General features: G+C 39.3%; 1 protein-coding gene across 4 annotated transcripts in view; it reads right to left on the reverse strand.

Moving 5' to 3' along the window:
• Positions 1–214: 214 nt before the first annotated feature.
• The window catches only part of BBS9 (Bardet-Biedl syndrome 9), a 438,091-nt gene continuing 419,236 nt past the window's right edge, over positions 215–19,069 (reverse strand). For 3 of the 4 annotated variants that reach the window (XM_061165394.1, XM_061165395.1, XM_061165392.1), the window contains 2 exons: positions 3,072–3,182; positions 2,429–2,848 (listed from right to left, as the gene is read on the reverse strand). In XM_061165394.1, coding sequence (XP_061021377.1) covers positions 2,817–2,848; positions 3,072–3,182 — 143 coding nt within the window. In that variant the 3' untranslated portion in view covers positions 2,429–2,816. Of the gene's footprint in view, positions 1,597–2,428; positions 2,849–3,071; positions 3,183–19,069 lie in introns of those variants that run through there. The other variant, XM_061165393.1, reaches the window with a different exon arrangement.

The raw sequence follows: 19,069 nt of genomic DNA on the forward strand, positions 1-19,069 counted from the left end.
GATTTTTAAAAAATCACTCTAAAAGAAAACACAATTTGTGGCTCCATTATTTTTCTGCTAGCAGAAACATTTTATGTGTTTTAAATCAAGAGGCTAAAATCAGGTATAAAAGATACACACACACACACACACACACACACACATAACTTAAATTCAGGAAATCTTTTAATAAAAGATACTTTTAAGTCACTAATTAAATTATTTTTATCATTTTAGAACTTATATTTTAAATTTGATAATATTTAAAAGGTTAATTAAGGATGAACATCTTAGAATATAATGCTCAGTGAAATAAGTCAGACAGAGAAAGACAAATATTAATATCACTTACATGTGGAATCTAAAAAAAATAATACAAATGTATCTATATAGAAAGCAGAAACATACTCACAGGCATAGAAGACAAATTTTCAGTTACCAAAGGGGAAGGGGGAACAAATGAGGAATATGGAATTAACAGATATAAACTATTAAACATAAAATAGATAAGCAACAAGGATTTATAACACAGGGGAATATATACCTAATATCTTGTAAGAACCTAAAATGGAATTAATCAGCAAAAAACCCAAATCACTAGGCTATATACCTGAAACTAACAAAGTATTGTAAGCCAACTATGCTTTAATGTTTTTAAGTTTAATTAGTAACTTCTTTCCTTTTGGCAGCCAGTAAAATGCAAATAGTAATACATTATATATATTTAAAAATATTTATATAACATATGCTTATAGAGTTCTGTATTAAAGTGATCTAAATAAAAAAATAAAATTATTTGGTCCAGTTATTTTGTTAATAGGCTTAAGATACTGATAACGATTTCTAGGTAAATATCTTACAAATATACTTCTGAACATAAAAACTCTCAGTATAACATGTAATTGTAGCAACAAAAGTCACCTTAAACTCCCCAATCACAGATAGGGAGTCTTTTGAATTTACATTGGTAGTCACTCCCTTATGGAATAGAGCAACAGTGGCAGCCATAAATAAAAGGAAAACAATGGAGGAGAAATATGAAAGAGATAGAAATCATTGCACTCATGTATATTTAAAGTAACCTTTACAAATCAAACAATATTCTTCAGTCTTAAAATATCACAGGAAATAAAGGGAGAGATTCAAATGTGAATGGAAGAATTGGGGGGCACAGAGGAAGGGGAAGACTGATTAAGGCTGATGAACAAGGAAACGAGAGAAAGAAACTGAGTTAAAGAAAGGCAGATAGGACACTACAAATGGGGCATGACTCACAAGAAAGGAAAGAAAAACAGAGATGAGCTAATGGACATATGCACTCCATGGAAAAAATGTCCATGGGAATAAAATATCCAAAAAAAAACCCAAAAACGTAACTCAGAAACACTCTTTAAAGAAGTAATATGCTTCTCATCTAACCTTTCTTCATTGAAGCTGTTAAAGATGATCGGAAGAGTTGTGGTTTTTCATCTTTAGGCTTACACAGAGCCATGAACATCTTTTACTGGTCCCCACAGGCTGAAAACATTAACCTAATGGTTGATTCTGGCCCAAAGGCTAGAAGTTGTCCACTCACACACTTCACAACAAAAACTATTCAATCTTCTGTTGCATCTCCTAAAAAAAAGAATGCTATAAATAATAAATAATACATCCTTTGAAATTTTTTGACATTTCACATATAGAAAAACCATGAGCCAATTTCTCCCTTGTACTGGCTGAGGTATTCCAAAACTGGCACAGACATATTTTTGTTTAAATAAATTAGTCTTGCAACTGTAATTTTAACTTGAAATTGACAAAATCTCTTTATTTCTTGCATATGAAAACCTTATATTTTAATTATAATAGAGTGTGAATCCTTTTATAACCTGAATTTTTAAAAGGTATTACCCATTTGGGTAATGAAAAGAGGATGTTAATGTACTAGCTTCCTTGAGGAGCCTTGTGGGCTACAGCCCATGGGGTTGCAAAGAGTTGGACACAACTGAGCTACTAACACTTTTCCTTGAAAATATTTTAAACATTTTCATACAATACTATAAAACTCACCTTTTCCTACTCTTAGCCTAGTCGTAGTTTCTTTCATTTATAAAACAGCCATATTCAAGTCTTACTGTGGAGTAGTAACTTTTTTTGGCGTGCATGGTCAGTCACTCAGTCATGTCTGACTCTTTGTGACCCCATGGACTGTAGCCCACCAGTCTCCTCTGTCCATGGGATTTTTCAGGCAAGAATATTAGAGTGGGTTGCCATTTCCTCCTCCAGAGGATCTTCCCCACCCAGGGACTGAACCCACATCTCCTGTGTCTCCTGCATTGGCAGGTGGATTCTTTATCATTGAGCCACCTGGGAAGCCCAGCAACATTTTTAGTTCCATTCAACTTCTTCCCATTAAATAAAGATATCAACTATATAACCCTCTGATTATAAATAAAAATCCAAGATATTGTTTGACAATGAGATGTTTATTAAACTCGATACATTTACTATATAAGAATTCTGTGGAAAAAATTGGGGAATCAAACAGGATCTAGGTCTCTGCATTATAAAGTCTGTCCCCAGAAGATATCTCACTATATCCTGCAGCTGAAATCATACAGATGACCAAAATGCAGCAACATCCTTTCCTGGTAAGACAAGTTCAGCTGCCTTGCCCATATTATTACAATCCTCCTAGAAAAATGAGAAGTCCCGATCCCCATCTCTACACATTGTTATCTCCTGGCAGGTAAGCTGACTGAAGCACCAGGCCTTCATCTGTGCTTGGCATGAGGTCCAGACAGGGTCAACCTTCGGAAGGCCATCTTCCCCTCAACCAGACAATTCTACTTCAACTATTCTGTGACTCCTTGGAGGGGTGAAACTTCTGGGGAAATGAAAGAGAGAAAGAAAATGAAAGAGAGAAAGAGAGAGAAAAGATCTGAATATTGAAAGGAATATACAAATGATCAAATTCAGCTGCACCAATGTCAAGGGGAAGGATAAAAAGTTAGAAAACAAGCAATTTTGCAAAATGTTTTTTGGTGTGACAAAACCCGACCAGAGTGTCACTGTTCTGACATATGTGTGAGGGCCACCCATTCTCTTACCAGGCACAGGAGTCTCCATCATGAGGTGTTTGTGGTTGGTAAACAGTTCAGAGGAGTCTTGTTCTATTGATCTTTCCTCTAGGTCTGATTCTGGGATTGGAGCACAGCCACCTAGTTGAAAAATACAAATAATATTTTAAAGAACAGAAAAATCAATCTTTCCAGACATCAACAACAGCTTAAGAACGTACCGGTCATGAAGATAATAAACGATGAGACAACAATCTTCAGGAGCTGAGCAAAAAAATAATAATAATCTTCATTGTATTTCTTTTGGAGAAAATGCTAGAAATGAGTTATTGCCCTCAAAGACACACCGATGATCACTCAGCAACAACAGCAATGGTGTTGTCTTCAAATTTATCCTTTTAAAATTCAGAATGGACAAAATCTATAGTATATGTGATACCCATACTATAATGGTAATTATATTAATAGTATGAAATTCCCTTTGGGATCAGAGCATCAGAAACTATAAAAGGAACAAACCACATCAACCATGAGGGAAAGAAATCTTCCTTGAACAAAGAGAATGGACGCTAGTGTTCTGAAACGGTGACCATGGTGGTAATTCTCTGGTGTTTAATTCTACTCCTGAATCCCAACACCTTATAGCACAGACACAAACACTTAATTATTCAACAGCAAAACCATGAATTGCATTTAGAAGCTTTCAATTCCAAGTCAATTCCAAGGTGACTTGAGGATGAGCTGGCACGACTGCACTTTTAAGTATAAGTCATTTGATTTTATCCACCAAAATCTTGTATGGAAAACTCATGTGAGAACTTCCTGACTACATCTGCAACTTGATTTGACTAATTTGCCATCACTTTTCTGGAAATGTACTAACATGCTGTATACTGTACACGTTTTTTCCCAAAGCCATTCTTCTTGTAAATGAAGTGTGATTTTTATTTCTTTTTCTGACGCTTCTCATACACTGAGTCCAAAGCCTCCATATTCAAGTTTTGCTTTATGCATAAGGGGGTTTATAAAGCGAGGGTACCAGCAGCACTGATGTGTAAACCACATCATTCAAGTGAGAGGGAAGTGGCCAGATCCCAGGTCTGAAGGAAAATACACCTTATCCCTCTGTATCAGCTCTGAAAAAGAAATCGATGTTGAGGGAAACTTGAGAGACAAGGATTTCCACACTCATAAAATAAGAATTAGAGGTCGCCTCAGAGGTTCCCCAAACAGGAAATGTTAGAATTATCCATCAATGCAATGGAACTCACCCAGCTATATCTGAAAATAGCTAGGGCCCTATCCAGAAGAAGAACCAGGTTTATTTTTAATCTCTTTCCAAAACTTACAGATCATAGTGACAATAACTATCATTATTACACACTTTCTCACTGATGATAACTCTGCCCATATTATCTTGTTTAGTTCCTACAAACCACGCCATGAAACAGATAATATTATTCTCCTTTTACAGATAGGAAAATGGAGGTCTCATGAGATCAGTACCTCATATCCTGGAAATGTTCTAACATGTTGTACAGTGTACTGATTTTTCTTCCCAAAGCTATTCTTATTAAGTCTTTGCCAAGGTCACACAGCTCCTAAGGAGTAAGACAGAGCTCACACCCAAGCCTGACAACTCCCAAAGCCTGTGTTTAAGCATTACTATACGGCTCCCAGTTGCAACATCAGTCAGAGATCCCTGGTGGGCAGGTCTTGGGTGGCAGCAGGTTCTCTCTCACTTGCTGGTCTACCAGGTGTGGCTGTCAGGAGCACTGCTTATGGTACTGTGAGGACAGGGACAGGCTCAGAGCCACTGTGGGACTACGGAGAAGCCCAACAGATAGCACCCTTCTTCTTGCGGACCCTCATCTAACTGAGAAAAGGTGAACAGGGTATTTGGAGGTGGGGAAGGGGCACCTCTGTAAGGTTAATGACAGGAAGAACAGAGAGAAGGGAGTGGTGGTGGTGATTTAGTCACTAAGCAGTCCAACTCTTGCGACCCCTCGGACTATAGCCTGCCAGGTTCCTCTGTCCATGGGATTTTCCAGGCGAGAATACTGGAGTGGGTTGCCATCTCCTTCTCCAAAAAAGAAGGGAGTGCTCCCTGCAAAACAGAACACCAACCCCAAGAAAATAGGCCAAAGAAAGGCTTTCTAGACTCATGAATCAGATTAAGTCATTTCTCCATTCCCAAGGCAGAGGGAAGAAGCAGGATGAGGACAGGAACGTTGTACTGATGCAGCTACCTTTGCATGCAAGAAAACTTTGAGAGTGGAGAAGAAGTGTCTCCTGCCAACAGATGGGAGAGAGTGCAGTGGTCAGAGAGCGGTGCTGCCATGAGTGCAGAGGCAAGTCTCCACTGATTAATCAGTGTCCACCGTTTACTCCAGCCGACTCAATACTGGAGCAAGTGAGAAGGCACAACAGAGAAGTCAGTTGCTTTAGACCATCCTGTAGATGCTACATTATGTGAATTACAACATATGTAATCTCTTGTCCTTGGCACAAAAGTTTTGCCTTGTCCAGAGTACAGATAGATGACGAATCTTTCAAATCCCACTGCAGGGCTGACCAGTCACATGCCCTAGAAATGCCACCCTCTTTTCTTCAGATATCTCTGTGTGGCCAGACTGACCAACTACGAGCCTGGAGTTTCCGCCACTTCAAGCTTGGAAGGAACAGTAGGATGGGAGCTCTGGCATTCTGACCATCGGGGAAAGGGGGAAGGGGAGGAGCCCGGTGGAGAATTCCCCTACTGCTTCTTCCAGGGTTGACTCTGAATTATTATTCCTTGCTAACCTCCAGAAGAATGCTGCGTGCTGAATGCTCTCTTCCTGGCTCTTTGAGAAAAGTGGTCGGGCAGGCAGGAGGCATCACAAAGAGGTGCACACAGTTCCTGACCCACTTCCCTTTCTCCTCATCCTCTCTCCCCTGAATTGGCCAAATAAAATGCTACTTTTTCTGTCTCAGGTTTGTTTTCTTGCAAAAATCACTGCCATGGGAAGTAGTATTAAAAAGCAGGACTTCAAGATGAACATTTGAAGGTAGATCACCCATCTATCTGTATGAAATAGGGGCTCCATGGCTGGGGGTAAACAGACTGGGAATACCCAGCAGTTTGCCAGTCCGTGGCCTAATCAAAGGCTCACAGAAAGCTACTCTTCATACAGCATCCTAATTTGGGTTATGCAATTGCTTAAGCTTTCATCCATGGTTAACTGGGATGAGGTACATTTAGAGGTCAAGATTGGGAGATCAAGTAGCTGTGGCATGGCAACATTTATAAGGGTTATAGAGTAGGGTGGCTGCTTCTGATAACTAGATACCCTGCAAAAAGAAAATGGCAAGTTTAGTTCAGTTAGCAGGCAGCAGAAGGCAGATCCAGCAAGTCAGAAGGCCTCGTTAGCCTTACTGGTTTAAGCCAGATCACCGGGCCAGCAGCACCAGATATGCTGGGGAGCTTATTATAAATGCAACCTCAGGCCCCATCCACACCTACTGAATTAGAATCTGCTAAGAAGGGCAGATGGGTATATCTGATGAGATTTTTGTTAGGAAAAAATATTTGGTAAAAATTCCCGAGTAGCCAGTAAAAGGAGAGAAATAAAATATAAAATCTCCAAACTAACAGAGGCCTTCTGAAGCCCATCTTGGAAGTGGAGTCTGGGTTCCACTGATGTTATATAAAGGATCCTAGGCTTAGACGCCTAGGAGAAGGGGAGAAGGGGAAGAAAAACCACAGCCGAATGAAATTGTCCAAACACACATTGTGTGTGTGTGTCACAGAGGACCCAGCGGCAAAAGCAAGGGAAAGCCAGGGACTTCCTGATCTGGAAAGCATAGTGCTGCAGACTCACTGTGTGCTGGGCACTTGGCCGCGAATTCTCAATGCATTAGCTCACTCAGTCCTCAAACAGCTCTGTAAGGAAGGGGTCCACGTGGCCACCGCTGAAGGTGACTACTCTGCTTACTCATGCTACTTGATCTGCTGAGTTCTATTTGACAGAGACTTGATTCTAGCCCAGACGAATCCTGGTGGCCCAGCTTACCTGCCTCACTACCTGGTACTCAGGTAGCCTGAACAGGAGGTTTGCTGAATAGCACATATTTTTAGGCTGTGGGCCATCTGGTCTCTGGTCTGTTTTGCCACTGTAGTGCAAAAGCATCCAAGGACAAAATGAAAGCATGAATGAGCACCAGCTATGTTCCAATAAAACTTCATTGATTAAAGCAGGCAATGGGTCAGATCTGGCCCACTAGCTGTAAGTAGTTTGCCAACCCCTGGCCTAATTCAAGCTACTCTTCATATAGCATCTTAATTCTAAATGTTCCTAGAGGCATTTAACACAGTCAGATCATCTGACAGTATTGCCATAACAATAGTAACAAGGAGGAGAAGAATAGTAGCAGTTCTTTAAGAGAATATTGCTAGCCCTACTGTTAAAAATGCTTTTTGTTTGGGCAGTGATAAGTTTATCTTTAATAAACTTTCATTTTTAGAACAGTTTTAGATGTATAGAAAAAAATGGCAAATAATACAAAGAATTTCTGTATATTCTCTACATAGTTTGTCTTGTTGTTAACATCTTGCATCAGTATGGTACATTTCTTATGATCAATGAACCAATATGGGTACCTTTAGTTAAAATCTATGGTCCATTCAGATTTCCTTAGTTTTTACTTAAAATCCTTTTCTGTCTTGGGATCGCATCTAGAAAACTCCATGGCATTAGTTGTCCTCTCTCCTTTGACTCTTCTTGGTGGTGACAGCTTCCCAAACTTTCCTTACTTTTGATGGCCTTGAAGTTTTGACAAGTATTTGGTCAGGTATATTGAAGAATGCCCTTCTATTGGAAACTGTTTAATGTTTTTCTCATGATTAGATTAGGGAGAAAAAAAGATAGTTTCCTTTTCCAAATTCTTAAGAGTTCCCGATTTTGGGATTGTTGCCAGTTGTTCATCTTTTCCTCTGGGGACAGTGAAGGGCATGGGTGGCCAACAGCGAGTCTTGACTTGGACTGTAAAATCCTCAGGAGTGGGTCAGGCTGGGGCTAGCTGTCAGACCCAGGCAGGTTACCAGTTGTCCCATTTGTAAAGAGAGGGTCTTAATGAGGCCTTTTGTGTGGATTATGTGACACTGTATACACTGAACACAGTGCTCAGCACAAAGTACCTTTCACCATTTCTGTCATCTATGAATTTTCTTGGCATAGATGCACTTTCCACACCATTTCTGAGGAATGAAAGAACTTTAGCTTTTAATGCAACCACCTTCATTTAAAAACAGAGGCTCAGAGAGGGTAGTGGATGTCCCTTATATTCTAGGGCTTGTGCCTGGTTCTCCTGCTTGCTAAACCATTACCACTTTCCCAAAACCACCTTTTTTTTCCAGAAAGATCTCAGTGGATTTGTGTGTAAGTTGGCTGTCCTGACCAATACTTCCTTTTAATGATACAGAAAACCCAGAAAGTTGGCAAGCTGTTCTTTGGGTGTATTTTAGAACTTTGTAGATTTATATTCTTGCAACAGAGATCTCTGCAATCAACTGAGTATATGGGTGCAAATATTCCATTCCTTCAGGGAGGAAAAACATTTTTCTTCTTTTATCTTCCCATGTTTAAAAGGAATCAAACAAGCAGACACTTTGAGAATCACAAATGACCACAGACACTCTGCTCTGATTTGCCAGCCAAAGAATCTTCTGTTCATATGCCTGAAATGTCACTAAAAATTAAAAACAGCAAAAACCTCAAAAATATATACCAATGACATTTTTCTTTTAATCAAGATTTACTTGATGGATAAAGTGTTTTTGAGGTTAATATTCAGATTCCATTTCAAAGGTTTTTAATTCGTGTGAAGTGTGGGGAATAGATGCTTTGAAAAGAATATTTCACTATCTTAAACATGAAAAGCTTCCCTAAGAAACTATGAGGATTAAAAAAAATTTTTTTAAGTTAACTTATTTTAATTGGAGGATAATTACTTTACAATACTGTGGTGGTTTTTGCCACACATTGACGTGAATCAGCCACAGGTATACATGTGTCCCCCATCCTGAGCCCCCCCTCCCACCTCCCTCCCTACCCCATCCCTCTGGGTTGTCCCAGATCACTGGCTTTGAATGCTCTGCTTCACGCATCGAACTTGCACTGGTCATCTATTTTACATGTGGTAATACACATGTCTCAATGCTATTCTCTCAAATCAGAAACTATGAATATTAAAAAACTCTCTGAAAATGTATCCATTTGAAAAAGTTTTACTCTTTATCCTTTCTCAGTCTCTGTCTCTCTGTCTAAATGTGCACACATATCCACATGCAGGGCATATAGACAAGCATAAGAGTTTTCCTGATAATGCTCTTTTACTTTGTTCATTTTTATATTTTTTTAAAATATATTTTTTTCTAGGGCTTCCTGTGTGGCTCAGTAATAAGGAATCTGCCTGCCAGTGCAGGAGACATGGATTCAATCCCTGATTCAGGAAGGCACCACATGCTGCAGAGTGGCCAAGCCCCTGCCCCACAACAACTGAGCCTGTGCTCCAGAGCCTGGGAGCCGAACTACTGAGCCCAGGTTCCACAACTACTGAAGCCCACCTAGAGTCCATGCTCTACCACAAGAGAAGCCACTGCAATGAGAAGCACACACAGCACAACTATAGGGTAGCCCCACTCTCCACAACTAGAGAAAAGCCGGTGCAGCAACAAAGATGCAGCACAATCAAAAATAAAAATAAATAAATAAGTAAAATTATATATGAAATATAGATGCATATATATATATATATATATATATGTAAGCTACAGGAAGTAAAAAATCCTATGGTATGTTTGCGAACCAACTTTAACTGAGTATTTAGAAATTTTTTGACAAAATGGAAGAATGGAAGGAAGAGAAGTGAGTAAAAGAGAGAAGGACATAGAGGATGAAAAGGAAAAGTGGGGAGGGGAGGATGAATTAGCAACATAGTTCATATTTCTGTGTGTACACTTCTACAGAAGATATTTAGGGTGACTTACTAAAGGTATAGATAATAAAATATTAAAGAAAAAAAACATAATAGCAGTTAGAAAAATGTGATGCAGAGTAGGAGCTATATGGCTAGGAAGAACTGTATATAAAATACAGATAAAGACTTATACAAGGGCTGGCACGGAGATAAAAAGCCAAAAGCTCTGGAGTAGAAGTGGGGCTGCACTTCACCTGATTAATTCTCCACCGACCTCCCTTCCTCCACACTGGACTTCAAATCAAAGGGCCCAGTCTATCTTGTACTTGGACTTAACATTTCCTTAAGAGCACGCTATAATTGGTAAAGCTATGCTTGTTGGAATTTTTTGGACTGATGGTATGGGTGTGTGTTGGGGTGTGTGTGCATGTATGCACACATGCCTATTCTGTGCTTAGGGGCCACTTTATTTTTAAACTCTTGTCTGTTTATATCTTTTCTTTTCTTTAGGATTTTCAGTCTTCTCCCTCTCTCTCAATTTTTTTTTTTTTTTTAATTTTTGGCTACACCCCACAGCATGCGGGACCATAGTTCCCCAACCAGGGATCAAACCTGTGCCTCCCTGCATGAGAAGGTAGTTAAGGGCCATTTTAGACAGCCAAGATTCCTGTGAAATTGGGTTTACTTACTAAGCAAATACTACAGAAAAACACACGTATAGGAGATTGTTAAAAACACAACAGCCAGTCAGTCAGTCAGTCCAGTCACTCAGTCGTGTCCAACTCTTTGCGACCCCATGAATCGCAGCATGCCAGGCCTCCCTGTCCATCACCAACTCCCAGAGTTTACTCAAACTCATGTCTATCGAGTCAGTGATGCCATCCAGTCATCTCATCCCCTGTCATCCCCTTCTCCTCCTGCCCCCAATCCCTCCCAGCATCAGGGTCTTTTCCAATGAGTCAGCTCTTTGCATGAGGTGGCCAAAGTATTGGAGTTTCAGCTTCAGCATCAGTCCTTCCAATGAACACCCAGGATTGATCTCATTTAAGGTGGACTGGTTGGATCTCCTTGCAGTCCAAGGGACAACAGCCAGAGACCTTGTCAAAGCCCATCTTAGAAATAAAGCCCTCAAGAATCTAATACAGTACTGAATGAATATAGTGTGACAAATCAGATTGATATCATATGATGATGCTGCTTCCCTAAAGGAGGAACTGGAGAGCATTAGTTGATATCTTTCTCATCTCCATTTCCATGAGATCCTTTTTTTGGTTGTAACGTGGAGACACCCCACCCTTAATCTGGTACAATTTTACAAGTTCAAAACTCAGGACAACAGAAGAAAAAAATATCTTTCAATAAAGTCTTAGGTTTCCAGTTCCAATATATGATATTTGTTTTCTGTATCTCTTTTAAATCTATTTTGTAACTTTTCTTTCTCTATATATTTCCAGATGACATGCTGACTGCATAGATGGTAGCTTATCTACTAGTTAACACAGATAATAATGGTTAACCACAGAGAGGCAGGTGAAGGTCACTGTAATATGTGTCCAACATGATCCCTATAGAATGCTTGAGAGTTCAGTTCCACTGCCTAATAACAAACTTTGATCTCCCCACACCCAGTAAGAACTTCAAATGTGTTCAAGGGTATGCACACACCTATGTTTGAAAATAGTTCCATTTCACATCTCACAAGACCAAGTTTGTGAATAAAAGTGAGTCTAATATATTTTAAGGGGTCTAGCATGTGTCTCAGCAAGTTCTAAAATTCCCATAATGGCTGAATATTAAGTCCTTGGGGTATAAGGGCTCCTGTCAGAGAATCTAGATTTAACAGAGCAGGGTCCTCCTGGCCTTAAGATGTTTCCACAACTTGAATAATAATAGGTGTCCAGGTATTTTTTTAGCTGGACCACCACTTAGAATGTAGGTCCACTCAGTACAAAGGATTAAGAAATACAGGAACATAGCAATTTTCATCCAGTGATAATTATGTAAACAGAATGTACCAAGCAGAGAAAAGTCCTATTTACAAAAAAATCAAGCATAGTCCATAAATCCCACAGATTGGAACGGATCCAGGTTAAGAATTTCTCCAGATGTCACTCTGTAAACAGGGCTTCATAAAGTGAATTCCCTAATTAACTGTTGGTAAGAGTAAGCTCTACAGTATGTTAGTGCATTATGACCCTCCACAATATGTAGGTGAATTGTCTGGCCCTATAGATCATTAGTCAGATATGATACAATAGAATTCAGGAGAAAGAAGTGGAGTAAGCACAATTTCTTCTGATATAGAGAGAAGGTCCCATAAAATTACTGCTCAGGAACTCAGAGCTTTGTTCACTGAAGGAAATGAGAACTCTCCCATTTATTTGCATTACATCTGTTTTTCTAACACATTTAGTTCTTAACCTGGAGTACTTGGAAAGACACACACCCAATAAGAACATAAACATGGAACTTAAAAAAAAAAAAAAAAAAAGGACTACTCACTATTTTGTTAAAGTCTCCAATCACAATGTTTTCCCACATGTTAACAAGGCCATTAAATCCTCCAAAGAGGAACATAAAAGTATTACCCAGCCATTGTGAGAAGGTGGGGAAGAAGAGAAAGTTAATAATTGCTTTCCCTTGCCAGTTGATCAATGTCTAGAGCACTCTGCAAGGAAATGCAAGATCCATTGTCTTTCAGCTAGATCTTTTCTATACTGATAAATATAGCACTTTTTTGTTCTAAAAGAAGGTGATTGTGATTTTTAATTTCCATTTTGTTTCTAAATCCTAAGGCAATCCAATGTACAACTGGAAAGAGACATAATTTTAAGACATTTCCATTTCAAATACTTTCCTCTCCTAACTCCCTCTTCAGAGACCAACTCTCTCTCAGAAGTACACAGGCACAAATAAAACATTATAGCTACAGTTGAGAAAGAAAGGAAGCCAATAGTTCTGCAATAATAATTTCTTTTAAAAAAATGAAACAGTATGAGTATAACTCCACTTTGCCTGGACACTACATAATAAGAGAGCCAGTGTTCTTCACAGCTTCCCTCTTGCATCAAGTGGCTATTAATTCCCCAGTGATCCTGGCAACGTTTCTTCAACGAATTTCTTTCCACAACCCAATTAAAAGCCATAATCTTGACTAAACTGTGTTGTTTTTAAAAATGACAGAGACTAGATGGATGGAGATTTTGAAACCAAGAGTTCAGCTGGGTCACTTCAGTTATAAAAAGGTTTAGAGAAAAGGGTGAAGAACACAGTGGCTCTCGAGAGTGCCTGTTTCATCATACTCTCTCACAAATGAGGAACCTGAACAAGTGTTCTTGCCTGGAGAATCCCATGGACAGAGGAGCCTAGCAGGCTATAGTCCATAGGGTCACAAAGAGTTGAACACCACTAAAGCGTCTTAGCACGCAGGCACAAACAAGTACTCAGGATTCATTCCAAAACAACTCTGTTATCTAATGATAAATGTCTACAATAGCCCATTAAACAAGGTCATATTTTGCAGAGAAGGGAAATGTACACAAGATGATAAACCATCCCTTTGATGATGGGAAGGAATATCCGAGATGGGACATGGCAAGTATCATCAAATCTTGAGAAAAGTCACATGAGTCTGGACCTCAGTTTCCTTTTTCTAAAATGCAGAAAATAACAGCATTCACTTTATGAAAGATGAAGATTAATTTGGTTGATGCTTGTAATACAGTTATCACAGAGCCTGGCACAGAATAAGCCCCCAGTAAATGCTGGGCTATTATTTTCAGTACTAACTTCCAACATACGTTAGTCATTACGTTACAGCCAATTACACATGAAACTACAAGCCATGAGCATGGTATGAATTTATATCTGATACTCGAAAACATGCTTAGGTGAAAACAGAAATGGGGAACGAAGACCAGAGGTGGAATGTTTCTATTAGTAGCTGGATCCAATGGTCAAAGCCAAAATTGTCAAAGAGGCACTAAAATAACTCACTTGAAAAACAGTGCACACATTCTTTTTAAGATGAAATCACCAATAATCTACTATTCTAGATAACCACTCTTCTGAGATTACAATAGGAATTTTAAAAGGGCTCAAATGGTGATGATGATCAACGGTGAACAATCACATTCATTGTTTTCTATTTACCAGCAGGGCCATTACTACTGAGAAACGCAAACCCACAAGATAATATGACATAAATGGATGAAACATTAAGATAAAAGGGTAAAACAGTGGTAGGTTTGCTTTCTCATGGGAAATTGAAATGGCCAGCAGATGAACCTTAAAAGAGGAAGTCTGCTGACCTAGTGTTACTAAACATAGGAGGCAGCCAAGGAACAGAGGAATAAAGCAACGTATTTAAATGTATGCCTTGAAGGAAGCAAACACCAATTACTTTTATATGATTTTAATTCTCCCAGTGAATACGGGTGTTGGCAAGTCCTTCTGGAAAAGGAAGGGATTATTAATGAAGGATTCAGTGGCAGTGCTCACCAGGTTCTAAGAAATAATGATTAACAAAGAGTCATTTACTTCATACTTCATCTCTAGAGCTAAAGAATTTTTAAGAATCCTTTAAAAACTAGTATAGTATTAATGCTCACATATAATCTACTTTAATTTCAAGATGGTTCTATAGCCTGTGTGATAAACAAATAAGCTTCCCACAGGAAAATAAACACATAGAGGAAAATAGCTGAATTTTTTTCTCTTTTGCAAAGAGTGTATGTTTAATATATACTTGTGATTTGGAAAGTTATTCATGAAGCTTGAAGAAATATATGGGAAATATGGTCTTTAGAAGTTATTTTTGAAGAATGCTCTCCACATCATTCCAAGATTATGCCCTTGTAACAGTTCACTAATGTCTAGTAAATCTGGGAAATACCCAACAGCTCCTATATTCTATCTTGTTTCTCAGAAAAACTTAGCCCAACAACTCTAAAAAACTGTCATTTGTGTAAAATGGAATCTCTCTAGCTAATATCTTTCTCTTAAAATTCTCCAGTTTCCCTAAGAGCATGGACTTTGGGGCTAGGCTGTCAGAATTTTAATCCCAGCCTCACCATTATTGATTTATTTTCTTTTAACTGTTTACTTAATCTTTCTATGCCTCAATTTCCTTATTTGCAAAATGCAGATGATAACTGTATCTAGCTCATAGGTAATTGGAAAGATTAAATGAGTTATGGAGTGGATAGCTGTTCCCTTCTCCAGGGGATCTTCCCAACCCAGGGATCGAACCCAGGTCTCCCACATTGCAGGCAGATTCTTTACCAGCTGAGCCATGAGGGAAATCCGTTAATTTAATGTGAAGCATGTCAAATAGCACCTGGTTCATAGTAAGTGATACGTAAGTGTTTTAATAATAAGTATTACTATTATTCTGATCATCTTTGCTTTATATTGTCAAAATTCCCTCACCTAAAAGCCTGGGGTTCTCATGTAAGCTGAATGGAAGGAAGGTGGTGAATTTTCAGAAGCAGAGAGCAGCAGTTACATATGCTTGAACTCCAGGAATGCAAACTGTCCTGTTAACTAGTCAAGGAAAACCTTAACTGTTGTCTTACCTGGCAAAAAACAGTATCCACTAGGAATTAACAGCTTGATAAAGAAAGTACAAGGACTGGGGTCTAGATAAATAGTAAAAGATGACAATAAATATCAAATCGGGAATAATGTACTGCATCGTGACCCCCCACTTTCTGTATCTTCTTCCATTTCTTTGCTCCTCTTGACAGCAAAACTTCTCCAAAGAATTGCCTGTATTTGATGTTTTAAATTCTTTTCCTTTCTATTGTACATCCATCTCAGTCTAGACCTGGCCTCTATCACTCCACAAAAGGTGTTTTTTTCAAGATCACTAATGACCTTCATGCTGCTAAATCTACAGTTTTCAGCCCTTAGCTTGCTTGATCTATTAGCATTTGACACAGCCTATGGTTCTACAATCTTTTAAAACTCTTTCTTCATCTGGCTTCCAGGATGCCATATTCTACTGATTTTTCTCTGTCCTCACTCTATGTTCCTTTTCAGCATCCTTTGCTGGGTCCTCCTCTTCTCCCAAACTCCTAAAAGTCCCAACACTTCTAGCACTCAGTCTTTGACTCCCCTCTCTTTACTAAAATCACTCCCTTGGTGACCTTATCCAGTCTCATGGCTTTAAATAACATTTGCAGGCTGACAACTCCTAATTTCATAACTCCAGCCCAGATTTCTCTCCTGAACTTCAGACTTGTTATATCCAATTACTTAGTCAATATCTCCACTTGGACATCTTATAGCATATCAAACTCAACATGTACCAAACAGTATTCCTGATCTTCCCCACAAACCTATTCCACCCCATAGCCTTTCTCATTTCAACTTTATCCTTCCAGTTGATGCTGCATGCATGCTCAAGTCATGTCTGACTCTTTGCCACCCTATGGACTGTAGTCCATCAGCCTCCTCTATCCATGGGATTTCCCAGGCAAGAATACTGGAGTGGGTTGTCATTTCCTACTCTAGGGGATCTTCCTGACCCAGGGATCAAACCCAGGTCTCCTGTGTCTCCTGCATTGGCAGGCAGACTTTTTACCACTTCACCACCTGGGAAGCCCAAAGTTCAAGTCAAAACTCTTACGGTCATTCTGGATTCTCTGTTTCCTTTCACACATCATGGCCACTCTGTTAGGAATTCTGTTGTCTTTACATTTAAAATATATCAAGAATCAGATCACTTCTCACCACCTTCACCACTACTACGACTGTGCAGCAATCCACCATCACCTCTTCCTTGAACCACTGCTGAATTACTGACCTGTGTAAACCTCAAACTGACTGCCCACTTCTACCTTTGACCAACCCCGCCCCACAATCTATTCACAATATAGCAGGCAGGCATTCTTTTAAAACATAAGATTATATTATTCCCTGGTAGCTCAATGGTAAAGAATCTAGCTGCAATGCAGGAGACCCCTGTTTGATTTCTGGATCAGGAAGATCCGCTGAAGGGACAGGCTACCCACTCCAGTATCCTTGGGCTTCCCTGGCAGCTCAGATGATAAAGAATCCGCCTGCAATGTGGGAGACATGGGTTCAATCCCTGGGTTGGGAAGATCCCCTGGAGAAGGGAATGGCCACCCACTCCAGTATTCTGGCCTGGAGAATTCCATGGACGGAGAAATCTGGCAGCCTACAGCCCATGGGGTCGCAAAGAGTCAGACAAAACTGAGTGACTTTCACTTCACTTTCTTCAAAATGGTCCTCCTCACTTCACTCAGTAAAAAACAGAAGTCAGCCAAAAGGCTGTGCATGATCTGACCCCTCTAACTGCACCTCTGACCACTCAGTCTCACTACTGGCTTTCTTGCTGTCCTGGGAACATGCTAGGCTTGTTCTCCTTACTGGGAACAGCTATCTCTCTGATCTCTGCATGGATAAATCCCTCATCTCTTTAAATCTCTGTTCAAAAGTTGCCTTTTCAACAAAGCCTACCCTGACAACCCAATTTAAAATTATAATCTTGTAGCTGCCACCTTTCTGACATTTCTTTTTCCATAGTACTTACCACCTTTAAACACTAACACTTGTTATTTTCTAACATACTACATAGTTCACATCTTTATCATGTTATTGTTTATCATCTCCCCTGCTAGAATAAGAGCTTCAAAATTGTGGGGATCTTTATTTTGTTTGCTGCTGTATCCCCAGCCCTAGAATGGTTCCTGGCACACAGGAAGCACACAATAATTACTGGTTGCCTTGAGTGAATGAATTTAAGCTAAGGGATTAGGAAGAAGCAATGGAAACCAAAATTCATTCTATTTTTTTTTTTTTTTTACATATTACTCTCTACCTTTTCCACTGGGAGACTGGAAAATAATTACAGCAAAGCATAGTATAGTACCTCTTACGCCTATTCCCCAGCACACCTGGTTGCTCTGTGGATCAAAAAATGTTCTCAAAAAGTTCTTGAGTTAGTTAATACACATCTTTAAGAAATGAATCTTCCTGGATGATAACACATGGAGAATCTGTGAGACTGAGTAGGTGCAACAACAAAATGTTCAGCCCAGAAAAGAAATAAGATCCCAGTAGTAATTTCTGTAGAAGCTAAAGTTAAAAAGAAGTAACAGAGCACTTGTAATTCTAGTTCTTGATAATAGTCATTTGTGGATGAAGGAACTGCAAAGGAAGGTACAAAGACATCTGTCTGCTTGGAAAATTTCTCAAAATGAATGAAAAAGGATCTATCTTATTTCCACTGGGGCATCAAGTTATGGCCTGGAACAGTTTATTTTTCCCAGGCTACTTCAAATCAAAACGTGTTTTTAAAAGCAAGCCCAACGAAGGATTAGATAAACAACTGGACAATGTTTTCTACACTCTGGTAACATAAACATTTCGAATTCCTCCCTAACTCTTGACAAGCATAAATCTCTAATTCCAGAGAAGGTGAAATATCCTCAAAGTTAAACATTATTTTGAATTATTCACATTTACCTCCATTTCCATCTTATACTTTCTTGGCAGTAAAAAGCCAGGTTATGTCCAAACTATGGTAGAATGACTCTCTTCCAATAGTAAAACAACTTGAACTAACCCCAGCTCTGCTTTCTTTGAAGATGGAATACAGCAGCACCTCCCAACAGTTTTTCTTCTTTCTTACCTCTATACATCCTGCACTACCTTACCCTTTTTCAAACCAAATCTTAAAAAAAAAAAAAAAAAAGGCACAGAGGGATGATGTGAAGCTGTCTGTCTGTAACTGAGCCATGAAAATCATTTTTAAACGGATGTCAAACACAAAACAGGTAAGCTGAAAGAGCTGGTAAGGCAAGCTGTCTCCGGCTGAGGAAGGGAGACACGGAGTAAGACCGCACTGAGAGAGGAAGTCCTCTGGAAATGCCATGGGGGACAAAAGGAAAGGAAGGGAGAGAATGGAGGAAAACAAAGGGGCGAAGATGCAGAGGGAATGAGGATAACCAACCCATGGTACAATCCACATGTCGGAAGACCTAGGAATAGAAGAGAGAAGAGAAAGAAGAGAGAAGAGAAAGGAATAGAAGAGAGAAGAGAAA

Source organism: Dama dama, chromosome 18 (genome assembly GCF_033118175.1).
Source record: "Dama dama isolate Ldn47 chromosome 18, ASM3311817v1, whole genome shotgun sequence".
NCBI classification, from domain to species: Eukaryota; Metazoa; Chordata; class Mammalia; order Artiodactyla; family Cervidae; genus Dama; species Dama dama.